This window comes from Berghia stephanieae, chromosome 3, assembly GCF_034508935.2.
Source record: "Berghia stephanieae isolate SIO BIC M18660-M18661 chromosome 3, UCSD_Bste_1.3, whole genome shotgun sequence".
Taxonomy (NCBI): domain Eukaryota; kingdom Metazoa; phylum Mollusca; class Gastropoda; order Nudibranchia; family Aeolidiidae; genus Berghia; species Berghia stephanieae.
In genome coordinates this window covers 48,654,367-48,677,713 of record NC_088362.1, presented here as the reverse complement: position 1 = coordinate 48,677,713, position 23,347 = coordinate 48,654,367, and the positions used below count along the sequence as shown (strand labels likewise).

At 35.1% G+C, this 23,347-nt stretch overlaps 1 protein-coding gene across 2 annotated transcripts in view; it reads left to right on the top strand.

The window, feature by feature from the left end:
- Positions 1–9,143, top strand: part of LOC144967899 (N-alpha-acetyltransferase 25, NatB auxiliary subunit-like) — a 37,752-nt gene extending 28,609 nt beyond the window's left edge. For both annotated transcript variants that reach the window (XM_078905653.1, XM_078905652.1), the window contains exons 20-27: positions 732–774; positions 1,037–1,285; positions 1,832–1,964; positions 3,419–3,475; positions 4,720–4,817; positions 6,030–6,140; positions 6,898–7,047; positions 8,084–9,143. In XM_078905653.1, the coding sequence (XP_078761779.1) occupies positions 732–774; positions 1,037–1,285; positions 1,832–1,964; positions 3,419–3,475; positions 4,720–4,817; positions 6,030–6,140; positions 6,898–7,047; positions 8,084–8,206 (964 nt within the window). In that variant the 3' untranslated portion in view covers positions 8,207–9,143. The remainder of the gene's footprint in view (positions 1–731; positions 775–1,036; positions 1,286–1,831; positions 1,965–3,418; positions 3,476–4,719; positions 4,818–6,029; positions 6,141–6,897; positions 7,048–8,083) is intronic.
- Positions 9,144–23,347: the final 14,204 nt, after the last annotated feature.

The window sequence follows — 23,347 nt, the reverse complement described above, 5'->3', positions numbered from 1 at the left end:
AAAATTTCTGTGATAGATCTTATAATAAATCACCACCAATTCTTTGGAACTTACTAGATATATAGTTTGAGAGTTATTAAAGAAAAGAATTGTTACAAGGAAATATTTAAAAAAGGTTTTCATTGTAAAGAAAAATGGCTTTAAATAATATTTAACTAATTAAATAGTGTACTAAAACCTATTTCTATGATATGCAAATATGTTTATTCTTTTATGTCATGGATATTAATTCATATTATGCCTCATGTGTACCATTGTATCTGGCAATTAATAGAATAAAGTGAGAAATAAATTATTTTATTGTTTTCATTGTACAGTCTAACCTGTGTTTGCGGACACCTAGATATGGTCTTTAAAAGGACTCTTCACTCTGACAGTTGTTTTTCCTCTTTATTTATAACTGACAAGGGGGGGGGGGGGGGGGATGACTAAAATAAAAAGAATTTGTTGAGCCATTGGCAATCAGAAGTCTGCAACCAATTCCTTGATAATGTATTGTAACACAGACCGCATTCCTTTATTTATAAAAATGCCATACTATTGACGGTCAAGTGGTCATCTGTGTGTAGACACTTGTCTCAGAATGGGTGGTACGTCTTACACAGGTTTGTGATGTATTGTATTTTATTGTATTATATGTTTGGTTTAGCACAATAAGTTATCAACTGCATTGTAGCTATTTGACAAAAGAGGATTAATGAATTTTGTTTTTTTGGGCATTCTCATTTCAGACTGAAAAGTAAAGAAGATCAAGAAAACTCATTTGAAGAAGAGGTGAGAAAATGTGATAGAGAGGCTTGTTGTGATCATAATATATCATGTCACATGAATAGATATAAAATAGTTAAACTGTTAATATTTCTCTTTAGAGGGGCCAGTTAAGTAGGACATATTGAGTTGACACAAAATCTTTAATATCAATTTCTTCTTAACCAATAAGACTTGATTGCATTTGCTAATTAATGTATATCCATATATATCAATGATTATCTATTCTTTTTTTAAATTTTTTTTTTTTGGTATTTCCAAATTCCAGAAAGCCTGGCTTCAATTGAGATGGTTACAGTTACAAATCCTTTTGTCTGCTGTTTGGATAGGACGACATGCTGCCACCGAGGCAGATGGCAACTCCATCTCAAGTAACTCCTCCACCGTTGACAATGGCAACCAGATTAAAGCTAATGGAGAGAAAGACTCTGCACACCATTTGTCCCAGATGAAGGAGAGAGAGAAAGAATTGAGAGAGTTTGCCAATCAATGTAGCCATTTTATCAAACCTAGACAGGTTGGTTTGATAGCTTACTAGATATGGGGTTTATTAAGGCCATTTGAGTTTATCTTTGTAAGGTAATCTGCTTTACAAATACCGTGTTCTGTCATTATTATTACAGTGCTTAAATCAAGGTTGCTGATTTTCTGTATATTTACGGAGTTCCTCATGTTAAAAAACCTCATTATGTATATTTTCCATTAGCGACTTGTGAATGAAAAAAAAAAGTAAGTACAGTCCACTCGGGATAATCGCAACTCTGTTAATCGCAACCTTTTGAGCCATGGAGTTCATCTAGGTCTCTATAACGTTAAATGGTCCATGAAATTACTTGCTTCCCCCATTGCACAGGATGCTGTCTATTTCAAAAGTGCTTTTCACCAGATCTAACAGTCTCAGATGCCTATTCTCTGCTTGGAGTTGGAGAAAAACAACGCTTGACTCAACTTGAGATTTATACTTGTCCTTAGCTTGTGAGATGAACGCTATAACAATTGAACGATTGGGACCACCACCCGAGCAGCAAAGTAATAAAATATGATTAATTTTCATCCTTTTCAGTACAATCTATGCCAAGGTCCTTTCAGAACCCGGATATCAACCTATCTGACAAGCCCTCATCTACAGTTGATGTCGGTGATGGTCCAGTGTGTAGAAGATTGTCAGATATTACACAAGAATGGTTTGAATTTAGGTGAGTTGTATCTTGGGGTTTTCTGTTTTAAAAAGATTTTTATAAACACGAATCGATCAGTTATTTTGAATTACCTGTTAATGGAACGGAGCCATTGCTTGTCTCCCTGGATTTGAATAACAGAGCCATTGCTCATCGATCTGATTTGAATTTTGGAGTCATCGCTCATCACTTTGGATTTGAATAATGAAGCTATCAGAACTGCCAACCTACCGCAAAAAATGCGGAATTGTACGCATTTTCTGCGATTGTACGCTTGTACGCATTTCCCCTAAGATTGTACCCATTTTCAGTGTACGGAGTCACTTCAGTTTTCATATTATTATAATTACTAGCCTATTGAGAAACCTTGGTGACCAAGTGGATATTCATATATTTTTTAACTAAATATGATCGTGTTGGGAGGTAGAATTCTGAAAGGTTTGGATTATAGTCTTGGGAACATCATTGTTGCTGCAATTGAGCTTGTGCGGTGTGACTTTATGTAAGTATACCTTCCTCTTACTTTCACAATGGTTAGTTTCCGTCGATTTCAGGGTTGTACCCATTTTTATGAAATCCCCCCCATTTTGAGGTCCCATTGTACACATTCTCATCAGATGGGGTTGGCAGCTCTGAGCTATTGCTCATAGCCCTGGATTTGAATAACGGAGCCATTGGTCGTCTCCTTGGATTTAAATTACGGAGTCATTGCTTGTCTTCCTGGATTTAAATAACGGTAACACTTCTGAAGGTCATCATGGAGTCTGAGGTTCTATCTCTTTATGGGATTTACATTCTTGTCTCCATCCCTATATGTTCAAAATTTGTATAAAAGCAGATCTCGTATATTAACTGACCAGCCTCCTTGAAAATTTAAAAATTCGTAATTTTTAGGAGTTTAAAATGGTAGTTGCTATAGTTAACTTTAAAAATCAACAATTTACCCTCACAAGGATTGAAAACACCTCAGAACCATAAAAATTATGTTCTCTGGCATCAACCCTAATTTTCTATAAGTTTTGATTAGTTGGAGATGCTCATGACATGAAGTTCTGAAATTGGAGCCAAATTTTCGTAGTAGTAGGCAGGTCTGTATAAAACATAAACCTTCAGGCTTTATTTGGAGGATTATAAGCATTAAGTCCTCCCTACAATATGATAACCTCTGGGGCTTTTGGCAGCAGATATGATTAATCATCAAATCTTATATTCGATCCTTACTCAAAGTAGATTGATTTTTTGGTGGATTGTTTTTCCTTGTATTTTTATTTCTCTTTTGTATGATACTGTTTCATACACAATTTATGATTTTTACCTTACCATTAACATAGTAATCCAGTAGTACTTTGATTCACAGTACCAAAACCATTCAAATCACAACGATAAGCAATCATTATTTATATTTTTCTTCTTTGTTAAAAAATAATTATTAACATTATTGCTTATTTTCTTTCTCTGTCATCATCCACCAGAAAACAATGTTAGTATTACAGAGCCTTGCTGGTCCAAAGTGGAGGAATTGGCTAAAGGTGAGAATAAATTTCTTTCATGATGCATTTATTTCATGCCAAATACAGACCAGAGACCATGAACAGATCGCTCATGTATATTTACAATATTTTTCAAAATATTGAAAAAGACATACTTATTTTAAAAACCTTCAAAAGCAAGACCTAAAACTGGTTCCAGAGCACTGTTATTTCAGGAACTAATCGATCAAAATTTGGAATTCTTTACTACAGGAATTTCAGCTGACAGAAAGTTGAGTTTTTAAAAGATTTTGAGCAAACACATAATGTTATGAATGGAACTTCATATACTTAAAAAAAAAAAATTATTTTGATTAATTTGAGAGATCGCATGTTGTGGGTTTTACCTGTTATAATATACAGTGGAACCTCCCGATAACGACATGCCACAGGACAGAGTTTTTATGTCGTTATCCAGAGGTGTTGTTATTTAGAGGTTTCCAAGATGGCGGACAAAGTGGGTATGGTAAGGCCCGCGGGACCAGTTTTTATTAACCACGCCACATCCGGGCTGGGGACCGGCATGTGAACAGCTGTTTGAATACAACGGAATACATGGCCGCATTAAAAATGTTTGGGGTTGTTTTTTTTGTTTTCTTTTGATTTTTGTTTTTTGTTTTTTTTTTAATTTTATTTTTGTTTCTCTCTATCCATTAAAAATGTTAAAAAAAAGGTTCATCATCCTTGTTATTTTGTTATGAGCATCAAGACTTGTTTGGCTTGAAACAATCCTCTATCACTGTTTGACGTTTGACGCTGGAAATGATAGCAGATATTTTGTCCTCCATTGGGATGAGCATGTCAAATAATTGCGCACCGCTGTCGTGTTGCATGGCAAAAGTTTTATAAACTTTGAGTACTCATACTCGGTATTTTTAGTATCAGATATATACGAAAACTGCAGAAAATCGCCAAAATGATGTCGTTATTCGGAGGTTTTATTAAAAAGTGCGTCGTTATTTGTTTTTTTTTTACTGATCTTAAATAGAAAAATAATCGGGACCAGGGGTCAATGTCATTATCAGGAGGTTGTCGCTATTCTGAGGTGTCGTAATCGGGAGGTTCCACTGTAGTATAGTTTTTCTTCTTGTCCTCTTTGTTGGAAATGTTCCATGATCTTTTCAGCAGACGAAGTAAGAGCTGTCTTTGAGTGTTATTAAATACTTCATTTGACTTGCGTATGGAAACCTCATGCTATATAAATATCATATAACTATTAGTGTTCTATTTTTTTTTTCCACCAGAGCTGATTGTAAAAGATGTCCAAGGTTTATTGAGGGACATTGATGGGAGGCGGCAGTTGGACTCTACAGAACTAGAACAACTTGTGGCTTCAGTGGAAGTGAGTTACCCCCCCCCCCCCCCTTCTCTCTCTCTCTCTCTCTCTCTCTCTCTCTCTCTCTTCTTCTCCTCTCCCTCTCTCTCTCTCTCTCTCTCTCTCTCTCTCTCTCTCTCTCTCTCTCTCTCTCTCTCTCTCTCTCTCTCTCTCTCTCTCTCTCTCTCTGGGTGGGGTTCCTGACCTCCCATAGTGGGCAGGGGGGGTACATACTGTGTCTTCTATCCCCCTATATTTGTTTTCCAACATGCTTTCTGTCTTTGTCTTGGAATGAGGTTACTTGGTTTTGTCCTGGTCCTGGCCAGATGCCCTGGCTGAGAGGGAAACAGTCGGATGTATAGTTAGTTTTGGGAGATGATATTTTTTTCATTGTAAATCATCTCTCTGTTATGCACTGTATTCTGCTTTCTTTATATTATATATGATTTGTAAAACATTTGAGTGTTTTCCTCTTAGCGGGGACCTGTGCTTGTGTCTGGATGAGACTTTTAGTGATCTCAAACTAAGTACTTTGATAGAGTGCTTTTGGAATCTACACCTGTTTCTTATTTGAACCAATTCCCCTTTGTCTTCCCTTTTCTTGGATGCTTTATTGTCATTCTAGAACTTTTTACTTTCCCATTTCTTCCTTTTTACTGGCGCTGATATGACCTTAATGTGTTGCAAGCGCTGTAAAACCCTTAAAAACAAACAAAACAAAACAATCTCTCTCTCTCTCTCTCTCTCTCTCTCTCTCTCTCTCTCTCTCTCTCTCTCTCTCTCTCTCTGTGTGTGTGTGTGTGTCTCTGTCTCTCTCTCTGTCTCTCTCTCTCTCTCTCTGTCTCTCTCTGTCTCTCTCTCTCTCTCTCTCTCTCTCTCTCTCTCTCTCTCTCTCTCTGTGCTCTCTCTCTCTCTCTCTCTCTCTCTCTCTCTCTCTCTCTCTCTCTCTCTCTCTCTCTCTCTTTAAATTTTTTTCATTCAGGGCTTTTTTTTATTTCTTTGCGATTATTGATTTCTAAAATAACACTTTATCTATTTACTTTTTAAAAAAGTAATAATTAAAGTTTCACTAAAAACTAATCTAGTGTTATGGCTGAGGCCCCTTCAATTTCAAAGTAACCAAAAATTTTACTTTTTACAAAATTTGTTTTTATTTCTTTCCCTTGTACATAGTTTCCCTCATAGATGTTTTTTATTTATTCTTTAAATTGTTTTTTTTTTCTTCTTATTTTGTTTCAGTCCATATCATACCTAACTCTCCTGTCTGGCGTGTGTAACCGTCTCCTCAAACCCATCAAGAACTCTCTCTCCAAAAAATCCAGAAAAAACAGGGCTCAAGCATCCCCTCATGTAAGTATTATAGTGTGACTAGTAATTATGTATAGAGCAAAACCTGGTTTTACTCCACCTTTTCTTATGACTGGAGCTGAATTTAAATCTTTAACATTTTCTTATGCAACCATCTTCCAATGTGAGTCCTAGCAATTCAGTCTGGGAACACTTGCAAATGCTAAGGGACAAGAGTTGTTTTCTAAACCTCTATATCCATCCTGTTAGGTTTAATAAATCAGATGAAAACGTGCCATGGTATCTTATTCAAAGGGAAACAAGCAAATGTTACAGAATAGCAAATGTTGTAGAAATTGGGATAGACTCTGGCTCTATGGGCTTTACGGTCAAAAAGGTTTACTACCGTAAAATAATCCAAAGTTTAGTTTGAGGCTTTGATTGGCATAAAGAAAAATAAGTACTGGGGAAAAAAAAATTATATATATATTATATGCAGTCAGTATAAATGGGAGATCACCATTTTGTGAATCAGATTATCTCAGCCCACAGAACTTGACCATTCGATTTTGTATTATTTCTCTCTTAACAGGACTTTTTGATAATCTTATTGCTTTTTAAGAGTTAATGGTGTATGGAATACTTTTTAGGTCATAATGAGATAAGAGCTAGTAATTTCATTATCTACATATCTTCTCCACATTGAATGTTTTGTTCTGTATTTTCCAAAAGTCAACAAATCAAATTTAAGACTAATTTGGTCTTTTTGTCAATTGATTATTTATACCCTCTCTTGTAACCAATTTTTTTTCTCTCCCAGTTATCAAATTTTGAAAAGTTCAACAATCTCATTACGGAGTTGTCCAACATTACAAAAGAACTCCACTCCATTGCATCTGGATTAGACCCTGTGTTCTCATCTCTAGACATCGCCTCGCTGCGATTGGCAGATATACCAGAGGAGGAGGAGGTACACCATTCTTATCTTTCTTTACCTTACTTTGTCCATGTATTTAATTCTAATGACAGTTTTATTTTATCTGATAACAATGGTCCCATGATTGATAAATCTTAAATACCAACAGTTAAGTATTTATACAAGTTATTTCATTCTTATTGCAATACATCAAAACACTACAGAGTGGAGTGTTAATGTTGGTATGTTGAGGACGACATACTCATCTATTCTCGACTCAACATATTAAAAAGTTTACATCATTGTCAAACAAACACACCCAGTCCTAAGATGTCAACTAAGAAAAATGTTGTTTTCCAGTCCCTGTTTTTGTAGCAACATGGATTTGTGAGGATGCCTTTACTCTCAATTTTAGCATATTATAGTTCCTTTTGAATCCCTCATGATGTACAATTTTTGATTGAACAATCTGTTTATGACATGTTGGTAACCATTTTTCGGTAGCTTTAATACAGACTTGTTGCTCAATAGAAAGTTTGGAGTGTTGGTTTGGAAAGGTGGTCAGGGAGGGGCGTGGGGGAGGATTGTTTGGTTGATTTGAGGAAACATGTAAGAATTTAAGGTAAAGAGAGATCGACCAGAAATGGTATTGACTATAGATGTGTTTGAGCCAGAAATATTTTTTTTGTTTGTTTTTGGTTTGTTATATTTTATTTTATTAAAAAAAAACAAAATTTGTTCAATTATTTTATTCACCCCTTCAGATAGCATTCAAAAAAAGTGTGGAGCTGGCACTTGTATCAATAATGATGAGAAAAATCGGGTATGGAGAAGTGCCAGATGAAAACAGAGAATAAAAAGTCACGGGGTCAGTGCTGAACTCAGGATCCAATTGACACCCTCTGCTTGGCAGAGAGAGAGAGAAAGGACAGAGACTGACTGAGGGTCTGGTGTCAATCGGATCCTAAGTTTGGCACTGACCCCGTGACTTTTTATTATCTGTTTTTCATCTGTCACCTCTTCATACCCTATTTTTCTCAACTTCAGATAGCCTTGCTATGACTTTTATCTCAACCTTATCTTTTCTCAGCTCCAGCGAGAGGCAGAGCGATTGGTATGGAGCAAGGTGGAGTCAAGCGTCCAGCAATCTTCTCGGGAGATCTGTGAAGTCTTGCACCATAAACAGTTTTATCTGAATACCCTGATGCTGTGATCTCAACCCTCTTGTGTCTACGTACATGTGTGCAATGTGGGTGTGTGTATGTGTGTGCGTGATGTAGGTCTTCATTTGAATATTTGTGTGTGTGTGTGTGTGTGATGTGGGTCTAATTCGGAATGATTGTATGTGAATGCGGATGGGTTTTTTTGTGAGTGTGTGTGTTTGTGTTTGATGTAGGTCTGGTTATGAATGTTTTTATGTGGGTACGGGTGTTTGTGGATGTGCATGGATGCCAGTAAGTAGATCACAATTTTTCATTCTGAAGACAGATCTTACAACACACCTTGAATTCAACAAATAAAATTTGTAAATCTTTAACTGGAAGTGATAGCACCTTTCATTAAAGGGAAGCTTTGAATAAAGCAAAATCTGATCTTGAGATCTTGGTAAACTGTAAAAGATCATGTGACATACAGTGCAACCTGGTTTCCTCGACCTTGCATACCCTCTTACCAATCTGTTGCACTCCACCTAGATTTACCTATTTTATTTATACCGGTTAAATATCAGATCAAATTGCATATTGGGTCAAATTATGAGAAACTTAAAATCAATATCATCTGACCTCATGCAATAACTATATCATCCTCCTCCCTTCACTGTTCAACCCCCCCCCCCCCCCCCAAAAAAAAAAAAAACAATTTTTAAAAAAGTAACGAAATCCCTTTTAGTGAATAGCGTCTAGTTTATGTTTTTTCCAGGATTTGCTCAAATTCAACCATTTGTATTGTTTTTATTTTTATTGGTTTTAGCCCAGCAAGGGTGAAAGAATGTTTTACTCAACGTTTTATGGAACTCTTTGCTTGGCTAATTGTTTTTTTCCTGTAATTCTCATGTTAAAACATTGGCTTTATTGTGAGTACTCTACTGCCATATTTTGACAAAGTGATTTTTTCCCCATTTTAGTCAATATTTGTTTTTCTCTTCAAACATCAAGGAATTAAGATGACCCTTAACTTGTCCAAACAAAAATAAAAGTGTAAACCTTAAGACTTATGAGGAAAAGGTTTTTTTTTAACATGTGGAGGTTCATCTGAATTCATAAATTTAAGGTTTTGAACATAGACAGAAGGCAAATTGGAAAACAGCTATAGAGGGATAAAGACACAGAAAGCGCCTTCCTGCCCACTGTGGGAGGTCAAAACATAGGGAGAAGAATCTAAGCAAAGAAGTCAAAATTTCTATCCAAAATGGATTAAGATGTTTTTCCAGTCGATGCTTAGATTCTTCTCTCTCTGTTTTCTCTTTGAAATAGGTATACCTGTGTGGGGTTCCTGACCTCCCACAGTGGGCAGGAAGGCGATTTCTGTGTCTTTATCCCTCTAAAGCTGTTTTCCAATTTGCCTTCTGTCTATGTTCAAAACCTTGAAACGAAGGGAAAACAATTATGGCAAGAAAACATTGAAAATATCACAGCCGTCCTTTTCAATTTTGTCAATCAGCTTTAAGGTTCCATTTAATGTTGAGGTTAATTTTGGTTTGTAAATATATTTTTTTTCTTTTCTTCTGTTTAGGCAAAGCTTAATGTTTTAATTAGGCTAAAACCTACATGAGTAAAATATGAATAGAGAAGGGTGGTCGACCGATTTTTGTCGTTTCTTTTTTCAGAAATGTGCGATTGATTTAATTGTTGTAGTACACATGCGAGTACCTTTTGCTCACAGCAATATTTTAGCAGGAGTTTGTTTTATCCCAACCCTTAACTGACTGGTTTTGACTTTTAACTAAAACTTCTCTATATATTTTATATTTTACATAAAAGAGATGACGGGCTTCACCAAGTCCCATTGCTGTTACTGCCTTCTTGATGAAAACGTCATGGAGTGAAGTTTTAGCTAGAAATAAAGTTTTAAAGAAATTCAGTGTCAAAGGAATAAGATTTGTTTTATGTAAAAGATGAGAGAGACGTCTTTCCCAGTGATCCCATCCAGATTTTTTTCACTCTTATTAAATTTGTTTTCGGTTTTTTTTTTTTTTTTTTTTTTTTGGAGAGGACAACAGATTTGACATTTGTGTTGTGCAACATGTCTGTATTGGGTAAGGATTATATGAATGCATGAGACATAGAGATTATGTAATATATGATTTTATGAGTAAAATATGAATAGAGAAGGGTGGTCGACCGATTTTTGTCGTTTCTTTTTTCAGAAATGTGCGATTGATTTAATTGTTGTAGTACACATGCGAGTACCTTTTGCTCACAGCAATATTTTAGCAGGAGTTTGTTTTATCCCAACCCTTAACTGACTGGTTTTGACTTTTAACTAAAACTTCTCTATATATTTTATATTTTACATAAAAGAGATGACGGGCTTCACCAAGTCCCATTGCTGTTACTGCCTTCTTGATGAAAACGTCATGGAGTGAAGTTTTAGCTAGAAATAAAGTTTTAAAGAAATTCAGTGTCAAAGGAATAAGATTTGTTTTATGTAAAAGATGAGAGAGACGTCTTTCCCAGTGATCCCATCCAGATTTTTTTCACTCTTATTAAATTTGTTTTCGGTTTTTTTTTTTTTTTTTGTTTTTTTTTTTTTTTTTTTTTTTTTTTTTGGAGAGGACAACAGATTTGACATTTGTGTTGTGCAACATGTCTGTATTGGGTAAGAATTATATGAATGCATGAGACATAGAGATTATGTAATATATGATTTTATATTTTATAGGAAAATAAAGCTCAATCTTGAAAGCAAGTGAATCGGAAACAATTTCAGTTTTTAGATTATTCTTTTTTTCAACTCAGCAACATCTGTTAAAAAGACCGAATTGGCCAACACTTGAGTCATGAAAAACCCAAAATATTTCATTCCAAAGGCAAATGACTTATCACCTAGCTGTCATACCTGCTAACAAACGGATTTTCCAGGGAGTGTCTTTTAAAATTCTGATTTATGTATTGGTGGTGACAACATTTGATATAATTTCTCTCATTTTAAGAGTCATTAAACGATGTATATATAGCATATTTTTTTGGTTGAATTTTATTACAATGTCCTTAATTTTTCTTAGTCTCATGGTTTCCACGAGTTGTGGTAGTTAAGTGTTGAAAGAAGAGCACTTGACAAGAAACATTACCAGTGGTGCCAACATTGCGTAAAAAATGCGTATTCTTGCGCATTTTCGTTCATTGTACGTATTTTTCTGAGGATTGTAAGTATTATTGAGGTTTCTTTTATTTAAGCATTATAATAATCATACACTCTTTTAGTGTAAACACTAACTTAAGTAGTTTGCTATAATATTATCTGGCTAGGTCATATATTTATTCATTGTCAGTACTATTTTACATTATAGTCTATAAAGAGAATTTATTCATTGATTTAAATGACGAAAATAATATTGCTAGTATGGTCTAATTGCCTCTTGTCAGATCTAGGGCTAGTTATAGTTTTGAAGGTTTGTTCGTATTTTTTTTTTCAAAATCTTACTCATTTTGGCTCTCCATTTACATGGGCCAGGGTTGGCAGCACTGACATTACCACTTTTAAAAAAATGTCAGTAGGTAATTTGAATTTTGAAATAAAGAGGATATAAGAAATGGAATTAAAAATGGATAAAGTTAATAAGTATGTTTAAATAATTAAATAGGGAAACTGAATTTTTCTTGTAGACTTTTTTCTCCTCAAATATTTTTAGTGGAATTCACTTTCGCGACATTCTATAAAAAGTCCGAAAAATTCTTTAAATGTTATGGATTTTGGTGTAAGCTTTGTTTGTTTTTTTAAATGATCCATCACTCTCACTCTATCCTGAGTTTTTTTTTTTAAACACGTCTAATCCTTATTTTACTACAGAATGTATTGGATGGGCTGAACAAAACAAGATATGTGGTGAATACTTCTTGAATAGGTAATATTTGGCAAAGTGGATGGTCTGTAAAATGTCATTGTAAAAGTCCTTAACCACTTGACTGCTCTCTTAAATGTTTACCTATCACCACTGGGTGGGGTTCCTGACCTCCCATAGTGGGCAGGCTGGTTGGGGTTCCTTATCTCCCATCGTTGGCAAGGAGGCACTCACTGTGTCTTTTATCTCCCTTTATCTGTTTTCCAACTTGCTTTCTGTCTTTGTCTTGGAATGAGGTTACTTAGTTTTGTCCTGGCCTTGGCTTGGAGGGAAACAGTCGAATGTATAGTTATAGTTTTAGATTATAATATTTTTTTTCCCTTGTAAATCATCTCTCTGTTGTGCACTTTATTATGCTTTATTTACATATTATTATATTATAATTTGTAAACATTTGAGTGTATTCCTCTTAGTGGGGACCTGTGCTTGTGTCCGGATGAGACTCTTAGGTGATCTCAAACTAAGTACAATGATAGTGTGCTCTTGGAATTTACATCTATTCCCTATTTGTTCCATTCCCCTTTGTCTTACTTTTCTTGTGTGCTTTCTGGGTGGGGATCCTGACCTCCCATAGTGGGCAGGGAGATACATGCTGTGTCTTCTATCCCCTCAACCCGTTTTCCAATTGTTTCCTGTCATTGTCTTGGAATGAGATTACTTGGTTTTGTCCTGGCCCTGGCCGGAGTTCCTTGGCTGGGAGGGAAACAGTCGAATGTATAGTTATAGTTTTGGGAGATGTATTTTTTTCCTTGTAAATCATCTCTCTGTTATGCATTGTATTATGTTTAGTTTACATTTTATATCATACGATTTGTAAACATTTGAGTGTATTCCTCTTAGTTGGGACCTGTGCTTGTGTCTGGATGAGACTTTTAGGTGATGTCAAACTAAGTACTTTGACGGTGTGCTCTTGGAATCTACATCTGTTCCCTATTTGAACCAATTCCCCTTTGTCTCACCTTTTCTTTTGTGCTTTAATTGTAATTCTAGAACTTTTTACTATCCCATTTTCTTCCTTTTTACTGGCGCTGATATGACCTTAATGTGTTGCAAGCGCCGTAAAACCCTTAAAAACAAAAAACAAAAAAACATCTTGTGTGCTTTTAGTTGTAAATCTAGAATGTTTGTACTATCCCATTTTCTTCCTTTTAACTGGCGCTGAGCTGATATGACCTTAATGTGTTGCAAGTGCCGTAAAACCCTTAAAAATAAACAAATATTACCCATCACCAAAGTGCCACTTGAAATAATGATGTCAATGCTAATATTATAACTCATTTAATTAAATTCGCTTGCAGCACCTCGTCCAATTGCCTGAGCACAGTAAACCTGAATATTTTTGGATATGTAGATATATTGCTAGCTTATGTCTAATTCTGTTATTGTATGGTAAAAGAAAAAAAATAGTGCCAGCAAATTTTCATTCATATCGTTATCACAAATTTCAGTTTTTGACCTGTGGTCATTTTCCAATTATCATCATCCTCAGTGCTGCTATTTTCTTTTTGTTAGTTTTATTCTTCAACTTTCTGATGCTAAGCATCCAATTAATACAGTTATTCCCTAAAAGAAATCAAAACTGACCCCATTGGTGTCAAAAGCATCATCAGAATCCAATTAATTCAACACTTTTTACAATGCTTAATTGGTAACCAAGCAAGGGCCACTGTTTTAAATAAAAACTTTTGCTGCTGTTACCATTTCTTTGAATTATGTTTCCAGAGCATTTTTGTATTATTGATGCTATGCATTAGTTGGAAAACTCACAACATCTGCCAGTTGGATATAACGTACCAGCACACAAAACTATGTGTAACCTCAAACGTTTGTAGTCTCATAATCTCATAAAAAGGGCTGGCTAAAAACAATAACAAAGAGCTGAGTGACATCAATTTCGTTCCCTCCACAGAGCTGTGGTGAAAATATGCACTTGAATCAGGCTCTAAGCAGTCAAAGTCAAACAGCGAAGACCATCTATGGGCACTGAGCAATCAAGTGGTTAAAAGGACCTGTTGATGTTTTGAAAAAATATATATATTTTATAAGAATGCAGTGGTTACCATCTCCCTTAAAACAACTCAATGTTGTCATAACCCACCACTCATGTAACCAGGTTCTTTACCTGTGTCTCTGCTCAGACTTTTGTCTAATATCCCTGAAAAATTCCATTCCTCGTATACACTTGGTCCGTGGTCCATGTTCAGGAATCTCAATATTAATCATAAAATCACACACCTTTCAAATTTGCTCACTGAACAATAATCAAAAATAGCTTTAAACAAAGATTCATGTTTATAGCTTTAAATACGACTCATCTTTGTCGTCTTGAACAAAATATCCCTCATCAGTCAATGTAAATGTTGCTGCTCGAAGCTCGAGGAAATAAATAACTGTGAAATTGAATGTAAATTGAAGCTTACATTCAATTTCACATTGTTATTTATCTCATCAGTCAATGCAAATCAATTCAAATTATTTTTGCACTCGTCCTCTGGCGTCATTTGTATTATGCAAGAGATGAAGTCGTTTATAGCCCTGGTGACTAGGAAGGAAATCTCATTTAGAATGATTGAATATCACATTATGCCTATGTTTTGGATGATGATGATGATGATTATTATTATTATTATCTTAGACAATTTTAACTTGACTCTTCAGTGGTTTAGGGTATGATATAATATTATTATAATTAATTTCAAATACACTCTTAAAAGCACATCATTTTTGACAAGTAAATTTTTTTCTGCACAGAAAGTATAATGCTTTGATGTCTCATCTTTTGACCCTGGAGAAAAAGTTTCTTTTGGCTGGGGTGTTTTGACCTCCATGAGTGGGCTGGGTCCTGTGTGAAGTGTCTTCTTTCTCCCCTTCAATTCCTTTAGTGCCATACTGGGCAGGGATGTCTTTTATTCTTCTATATCAGTTTTCCAACTTGCTTTTTGTCTATGTCTTGGAATGAGATTACATGGGTTTTGTCATGGCTGTGGTCCTTGGCTGGGAGGGAAACAGTCAAATTTTTAGTTATGGTTTTGGGAGATATTCTTTTCCTTGTAAATCATCTCTCTGATGTGTAGTTATAGATTTTTGTTTTGAACATATTTTGCAAACTAAGTACATTGATATTATGTTCTGGAAATCTACCTCTGCTCACAGCCGCTTTTAACTGTAAGTCTGGAATCTTTTTCTTCTTTTTTTATCGGCGCCCTGGGTGGGGTTCCTAACTCCCATAGTGGGCAGGGAGGTACTTATTGTGTCTTCTATCCCCCTATATCTGTTTTCCAACATGCTTTCTGTCTTTGTCTTGGAATGAGATTGCTTGGTTTTGTCCTGGCCCTGGTCGGGGTCCTGGCTGGGAGGGAAACAGTCGAATGCATAGTTATTGTTTTGGGAGATGATATTTTTTTCCTTGTAAATCATCTCTCTGTTATGTATTATTATATTTGCTCTAATTTATAATGTAAGCATTTGAGTGTATTCCTCTTAGTGGGGGCCGTGCTTGTGTCCGGATGAGACTTATTGGTGATCTCAAACTAAGAACATTGATGGTATGCTCTTGGAATCATCTGATCCCTATTTGTTCCCAGTTCCCCTTTGTCTTACTTTTTCTTGGATGCTTTAATGTAATTCTAGAACTTTTTACTGTCCCATTTTCTTCTTTTTACTGGCGCTGCTATAACCTAAATGTGTTGCAAGCGCCGTAAAACCCTTTAAAAAAAAAAAAAAAACCAAAAAATTTATCGGCGCCAATCTGACTAAAATTATGTGAGGCAAGCGCCATTAAACCCTTTAAAAAATGGATTAGCTGAAGAAATATTATTCGCCATCAAAAAAAAAAAGATTCCCGGTTATTTTATATAAATTTGCCGTTGAAAATTACCTTTTTTTAAAGTAAAATAAATATCAAAAGTCGAGGAATATCAGGACATTTTAGTGGGGGAGTTACGGAGCCTGAAAATTACTTGTTCCTAACCGCTATGAAGAAAAAAATGTTTTGAAGTATTAAAGGCAAGTTCATACAAACGTTTTAAAAAACGTAATCAGCCGTTAAGGGGTAAAATTAATTGCCCTTCAGGGTTATTTTCCAAACCGTTTCCTGCACACCAGTCTTTTTGACATTGTGGTACTACCCGCTCGGGTTGTACTTATTTATTGGTCTCGCAAAAGGCAGGTTATAAGCTGATGACCACTGTTCCAAATTTCTGAATCTCAATTTCGAGGTCTTTGTCTGTGTGATATTGATAACAAGAGTCATTATCAATATGACAAAGTTTGGAGCAGTCGCTTGTGTAAGATAAAGATTTTGAAAGGCATGTGCGAATCAGTGCCATACAAAGCAAAAAGAACAATACAAAAAAGAAAGAAAAAAAAACCCCCAATAAAATCAGCAGGTCTTGATTCGGGATTTCAATCCTCACTGGAGGCAGGTTGATTTTTTTGATTTTTTGGTTTTATTTTTCTTTTAAAAATTTTTTTGGTTGTTTTTATCTGTCTGCTTTGCCTTGCACTGTTTCATACATTCCTTTAAAAATTTTTATCAGTGGAGTGGAGTGTTCTACGGAATCCTCTTTGCTTTCTTTTTACTGTCCCGATAGCTCAGTTGGTAGAGCTCTTGCTTCACATGAAAAGGGACCAAGATCGATCCCCAGGGTGCAGTTGAGATTTTTTCTGATCCCCCTGTCCACCCAACAGTGAATGGGTAGCTGAATCTGTTAGATTTGGCAGAAAGTATTTTGCGATAGTATACTATCCAAAGGATAGCAAGCAATTGCTATTGTCCGTTTCACGCTATAGAAACCGGGATAAACTCTGGCTCCATGGGCCTAATGTCTGAAGGACTTTTTTTTTTTACCGTCAACCAAGATGTGTGTGTGTGTCTTCCTTTTCCTGGTCATTGGTACAATCTAAAACTAAAAGTGCTATTTATAATTTATAGTGCATAAATCGCCTGCCTCTGTTCCAGGACACATTTTCAAAGTACTATATAAAACCTTTTTCTTTTCCTTAAGTGTTTTTATTTCTTCCCCCGTCCTTTGACAGTTCTGCGATAAGTGAATATGTGTATGTTAAATACAATGACTCGATGAGAAATACAGCAAGTTACACCTGTAAATGGTAGTGATAGTTGATGTGATGTGTGTGAAATTTATCCTTTTTCACTTTGTAATTATGAGCAATGATGTCTGTTGTTTGTTATAATTTTTATTATTTTTATGGAATTGCAAGAGTATGAAGTTTTTTGCTTTGAAAAAGAAAAAAAGAGTAATGATGAAAAAAATAATAAAATAAAGATGAATGATTAGAATTTTAACATTGTTTCTCGTTTTTAAAATTTTTTGCTTCAAGATCAGCTATTTGGTGTTGAAGTGGACTATGGCTAACTTTGTGTTGACGAGTCATGAAAAAAAATCGAGCTATCTGTTGCATCGAGTTATGTCTCAGCACTTTATCTGTATCCTGTACCATCAATTAGTCTAAGGGGAATAATTGAGATCAGAATTAAATCTAGAAGCATCATTCCTTGTGTTTGGTGTGTTTGTTGTTTGTTTATTTTTAGAGTTTTCACTGCACTTGGAACATTTTACGGTGATTTTAGCGCCAGGTAAAGGATATCGGCCAGGCTATTAATATTAAGAAGGTTGACAAAGCAAGACAAAAGAGATAGTCCAACAACAAAAGACAAAGGGCAGGGCCAAGGTGATATCAAATGGTCTCATCCCAGAACAAGGAAAACAAAGACAGTGGAAAGGATAAAGTTGATGATATAGGAGGATGGAAGATACAGGAAGGCCATATGTATTTTGGCAAAGAATCCACTGGTTAAGGGAGAGCCAAAATCCGTCCTAAGAGGAATTCCACCCACCACTTGAGGCTGGTCTGATTATCACTTTAACTCACTCAATCCTAGAGATTATTTCTACTTTTCAAACTTTGAAAAAAATATATTAAAAATGAGCATTACAACTAGCATTAACATGCAAAAACTAAAAACCTTAGCTTTGATACGATGCCTCTAATTTGTCTCAGAAAAATGTAATAAATAGGCATGGGGTAAAAGTAACCTGGGTAAACTACGGATATAGTCGGTGTTAGGGTTGAGTGAGTTAAGAAATTAAGGAGCAGGCACCTGTGTAAGATAAAGATCTGAACAAGTGTGTATGAAAGGTGCCAGACAAAGCAAGAAAGAAAATAGAAGAAAAAAACATCCAGGTCGACTGATTTTTTGGGATGGTTTTTTTTCTTGTGTTTTTCTTTCTTGCTTTGGCACCTTTCATACACATTTGCTCAGATCTTTATCTGATATCACTTATAAGTCTTTGGTTGTTGAATGCAATCAGAATGTAAGATCACAAAAATGATATATCAATATAAAACAAGTCGGAGACAATAACTGATGATGTAAATAAGATTTATTTTCTGTACAAATTTATAAATATACTACATACAATTCATAGAATCAATCATAACAACATGTATCTTCAATGGAAATTTTGGGTAATCAAAAACAGTCGGCACTCGCTGGATTCTAGCATACTCTTGGGAAAAAAAACAAAAAGTGTGACGAAATCCGATGCTCGTGTGGGAGGTAATGACTTGTTTTATATACAGAGCTTGCTGCAATTTGGTGTGCTACAATCCAGTGAAATTCAACAAGGGGTGATACAAATTTTGGTTTAAACAAATTTATTAAAAAATGGGGAAAATTTTTTTTGTGCTATATCCCTTAAACATACTAAAAGCGGTCTCAACAGCAACACTTCACATGTTAGGCGACATTACAATTTTTTGATGACTAAGACAACTATGTAAACGACCGGGTACTCATTTTACACCCGGATATGGTGAGATATTGTGAGTACTGAGACTGAGACTGAAACTAGTCTTTGTATGCCAAGAGCAAGGCTAAGGTAATCTATGAAAGCTGGACTTCACCTTCAATAAAACTTAATGTCATGTTCATCAGATTCTCAACCACAATATTTGATCCATATCTGCTGACAGCATTTCAGGCAGAAGAGCCAAAAATACATGTATTGTACTCTGGAATGTCAAGGCTTATCAAAAACATCTTGATAAAATGTGTAAAACAGTGTGCAATGGCCTTTAATCCTCTCCTTAACAGTCGGTTTTCAGAATTTTATCCAAAATTTAACACTCACTCTAAACAAAAATAGAACAAGTAATTCAAACAGCAAAGCAACAAATAAATTCTATAATAAATAATAATATTGTCCAGCAAAATGAGCTCTAAATTACAGTGTCAAGTTTTTAGAGCTATAACAAAATATTTTCTTTTAATTTTGTGATGTTAATGGTTGCACCGTAATGAATGTGACGATTTTCCTATGGATGGTTAGGAGAGGATTAAAGAAGTTAACGATGTGGACAACAGTTCTAGTTACAATATTAAAAACAAGGCTCAAGTAACGATAGAGAGTGCTGTTTAAAACTATATCAACGCCAAGGCAATCAATGGTTAAACAGATAAGAAAATAGATGAATTCTACAAGGCCGTTAGGGACAACTACAATATAAATCTGTTCGTTACTTGCTGGACAATCTTCCAATGAATGAAATGCTGTCAGAAACGGATCAAATATTGTGGTTGAGAATCTGACGAACATGACATTAAGTTTTATTGAAGGTGAAGTCCAGCTTTCATAGATAACCTTAGCCTTGCTCTTGGCATACAAAGACTTGTCTCAGTCTCAGGCTCAGTACTCACAATCTGAAACTCAGATGTATAATCCCAGACAACTTGCAAGAAGATGGAATTAGTTAAAAATTTGAAAAGAAAGCTGGTGGAGAGATTCCCTCCCCTTCCTTTTGCCAGGTTGCAGCAAAGATGCCATAACAAAGCAATATTATCTGCTTCAAACCAGGGCAATAGAGTGGCTGAGACAGATGTTGACATCACAGCAACTATCTAAAAACACACATAACATGGATAAACTAATCACAGACCAAGATAAATATTTATATATATATATATCCATTCACACACACACACACACACATACCCAAAACAGACCGACACTTCAAGAGGCGGAAAGTGCGAATTTCCATTAAAATAAGAATGATTGAAAGCACTGATAACAAAGTCTCGATTTAAACTCAAATATTTCATTAAAATAATAAAATCTAAACAAGTATGCCATTGTGGATATTGAACTACTGATAAAAGCTCAAATTAAAAAAAAAAAAAAAAGCAAATATGTTGATAAAAGATTTGAACTTTGAACACTCACTTTCAAGAACTGAACACTGAAAAGAATCTGAGAACAAAGTATGATAAAAAAAATAATTGTAAAAATCATTTCACTATTTAGCATCCCATTTTTTGTAACGCCCTTCAATAACAGGTCAGATGTTTGGAATACTTAATGACACGTATTATTACCAGGTACATATATTCAGTAAGTACAATAAAGGTATGGAATTCCATTTCCGACAACTTGAGCAATCCTGACAGTAATGAGAAATTTGTACGACTATGTGGTCTTGTGGAATGGCACTCACTTTCGGATCGGACGGTCCTGGGTTCGAGTCTGGCTCCTGCATAGTTGTGTCCTTGGAGAAGGCTCTTTACTCACATTGTCATTGTACTCGAGTGTAAAATGAGTACCTGGTTGTTAACAGCGTTGTCTCTATCCGAAAAAAAACTGTAATATCGCCTAACAGGAGTCATGTCCCATCCTACATGTTAAATGTTGCTGCTGACCAGGGACCCCTTGTAAAGCGCTTTGAGCATGTTTAGTGAATATTGTGCTATATAAAAGCTCAATTTATTTTTTTAAATTTACTAGTCAATTCGAAACCATTTAAGTCACAGGAGGACATAATTATTGTCATACAGAGCCATAACCTAACACCAGACCTGCCAACTTTTACGGATTGTCCGTGAAATTCCCGCTTCCATTCCTGTTCACCCCATTTTTTATCAAATTATCCCCCCATCCTCAATCACTGAATTTACAAAATATTATTTTACTCTTTCATTATATTTTCTTTACTTGAGAAATCAGTTGTCTTTATAAACATCGGTCCAAATTTGATATTTCTGTGATTACTAGTTTTCTTTTAGATGCGGATCTAATTTTGTGTAAGCTTTGGTGCACTTCAATAAAAAATTCAGTATTCAAAACTCATCAGCAGTATCACATGGATTTGAATTAATATCAAAAGTAGATGTAAGCATCTGTGTTCTTGAATATTATTATCATATAGCCACTTGTAGTTCTTGATAATTCTTAGTTTTGTCAATTCTATAATTTTTTCTATTCCTCTTACTCTTAGTTCTATATATCGTACCATTGACTCTCATAAGACTTCACTTAAGGGGAGGGGCGACACCTGAAACTATTTTCAAGAATAATGGCTATATCCAATATCTTTTTATATTGGGACATTGCCTTTGACCAATGGATTCGAACCATGTGATTTATTTCGGTGGGCGTGTCCGGTTGCCATGGTGACGGCCGCCATCTTGGATTTTACTCTTCTCTGGGTGCTATTTTTAAAAGTTACTTTCTCAATAAGTTTCCATGGAATTTTCTTGAAATTTTGCATGGTTGTATTTTTGTATATTATAAAAAAAAATACAGAGCATTTTAAAAATATTTTTAATAGATTTTTATTTATAAATTTTTAAAAAAAATAATTTTTCGGTATGATAAAAATCATGTTTTTTGACATAAAAATGTCAATTTTTCAAAAAATAATAAAGATATTTAAAATTCCTTCTGTATGATTTTAGATAATCACTATAGCTCTAGACATGCAAAGTTTTAAACAAATTGATTGATAAATGACAAAATAAGATAAAAAAGATTGTTAAAAAATGTCATTTTGAGAAAAACGAGATCAAAGATAACAATGATTGAAAATAATAAGACAAAACGGTACAACCAGCTCAAAACATACCAGCACCGTATGAGGGTCCCCCGTGTTCTTTTTCTGCCTCCCTCTGGGCTTTTTCACGGGTCTGAGCTTTCATTTTGCCTCTTTTTTTTCTCTTTATGTTGAGCAACCCTTATGCTTTGGTCAAGTCTTTTTGACTCTGCTTCCTGACTCAACATCTGGGAGTGTTCTCCCAGTCCACCGATGCTCAAAGACACTTTCAGGGATGTTATTTCTGTTGGACCAAAATTATACTCTGCACCAAACTCAACTTTTTTCAGGGAATGGAAGTATGTTTTATGGCATCTTGACCAAACAGAATTATGAAACCTTTCGTTTGGATTTTGTGTTGTCTTCATCTCACAACAAATCATATACAGGCTTCAAGTGCTCATGAAGCAAATCAAAATTCAAAGGTGTATGTAGACGCTGCTTGTGTCAACAGGATACACATGGGCAGTAATATATTTTTTATAAAAGCATCTGGAGTCCGGTTCAGGAGGACAATACTTATGTTGAGGGAAGTCATTGGTGTAATAACCGTGGTAAAGACCAGCAAGAATAGCCCATTTCATTTCTTTCCGCTGTGGCATTGCTTGGAATCGCTTTATCATAATACTACTATCACACACCCAATTCCAATCAAAGATTTGTGGCCACGGATCAACCATGAGCCATCATAAACTTTCTTGCTTTCTTGGCTTTTGTAGCAAATAATTGTTGCCAACGTTTGGATTTTTTGGTCACTTTAGGTATATTTATAATAATCCAGTAAAAATTGGAAATATTTAGAGATAATTAACGTGAATATGTGTCAAAATTTGATAAAACAATTGATCAATCGGAATGTAAACAAATCGTAGTAAAAGTAATAGTAATAGAGGCGAACTTTCACCCTGACTCAACATCCAATCCCTGGCGCGGAGTCGGAGGTCGAGAACAAGGTCAGCCAATCAGATCGCACCATTCGTGATCACGTTGTATTTACCTGACAACTTGACCTCTTATCAGCTGTTTGACAGACAATCTTTGTTCGCGACTAACAGTTTCTAAACCCCTCCCCTGCCCATATTGTGATATTTATGAGACTGAAACCTTGTCAACTAGACGGGCAAAGAGTAGACTAAACTATCGATATCAAAATCTACAACATCGATATGTATTATAATGCTTTTCAGCCCTATTATTTTCAGTTGAATTCTCACAAAAAATTGAAAAGTTTGGTATTTTCATGTCGACTTCCATGTTTATGAAAGACGATTTACAAACTTTATATTATCCAAATCACCTTCTCAGTGCTGAAAATATGTGAAAAAATGATTGTTCTTTTATAATAAATAAAAAACTGAAATTTTATATTTTGACCCAAAAATCGATATTTCATGTGTCGCCCCT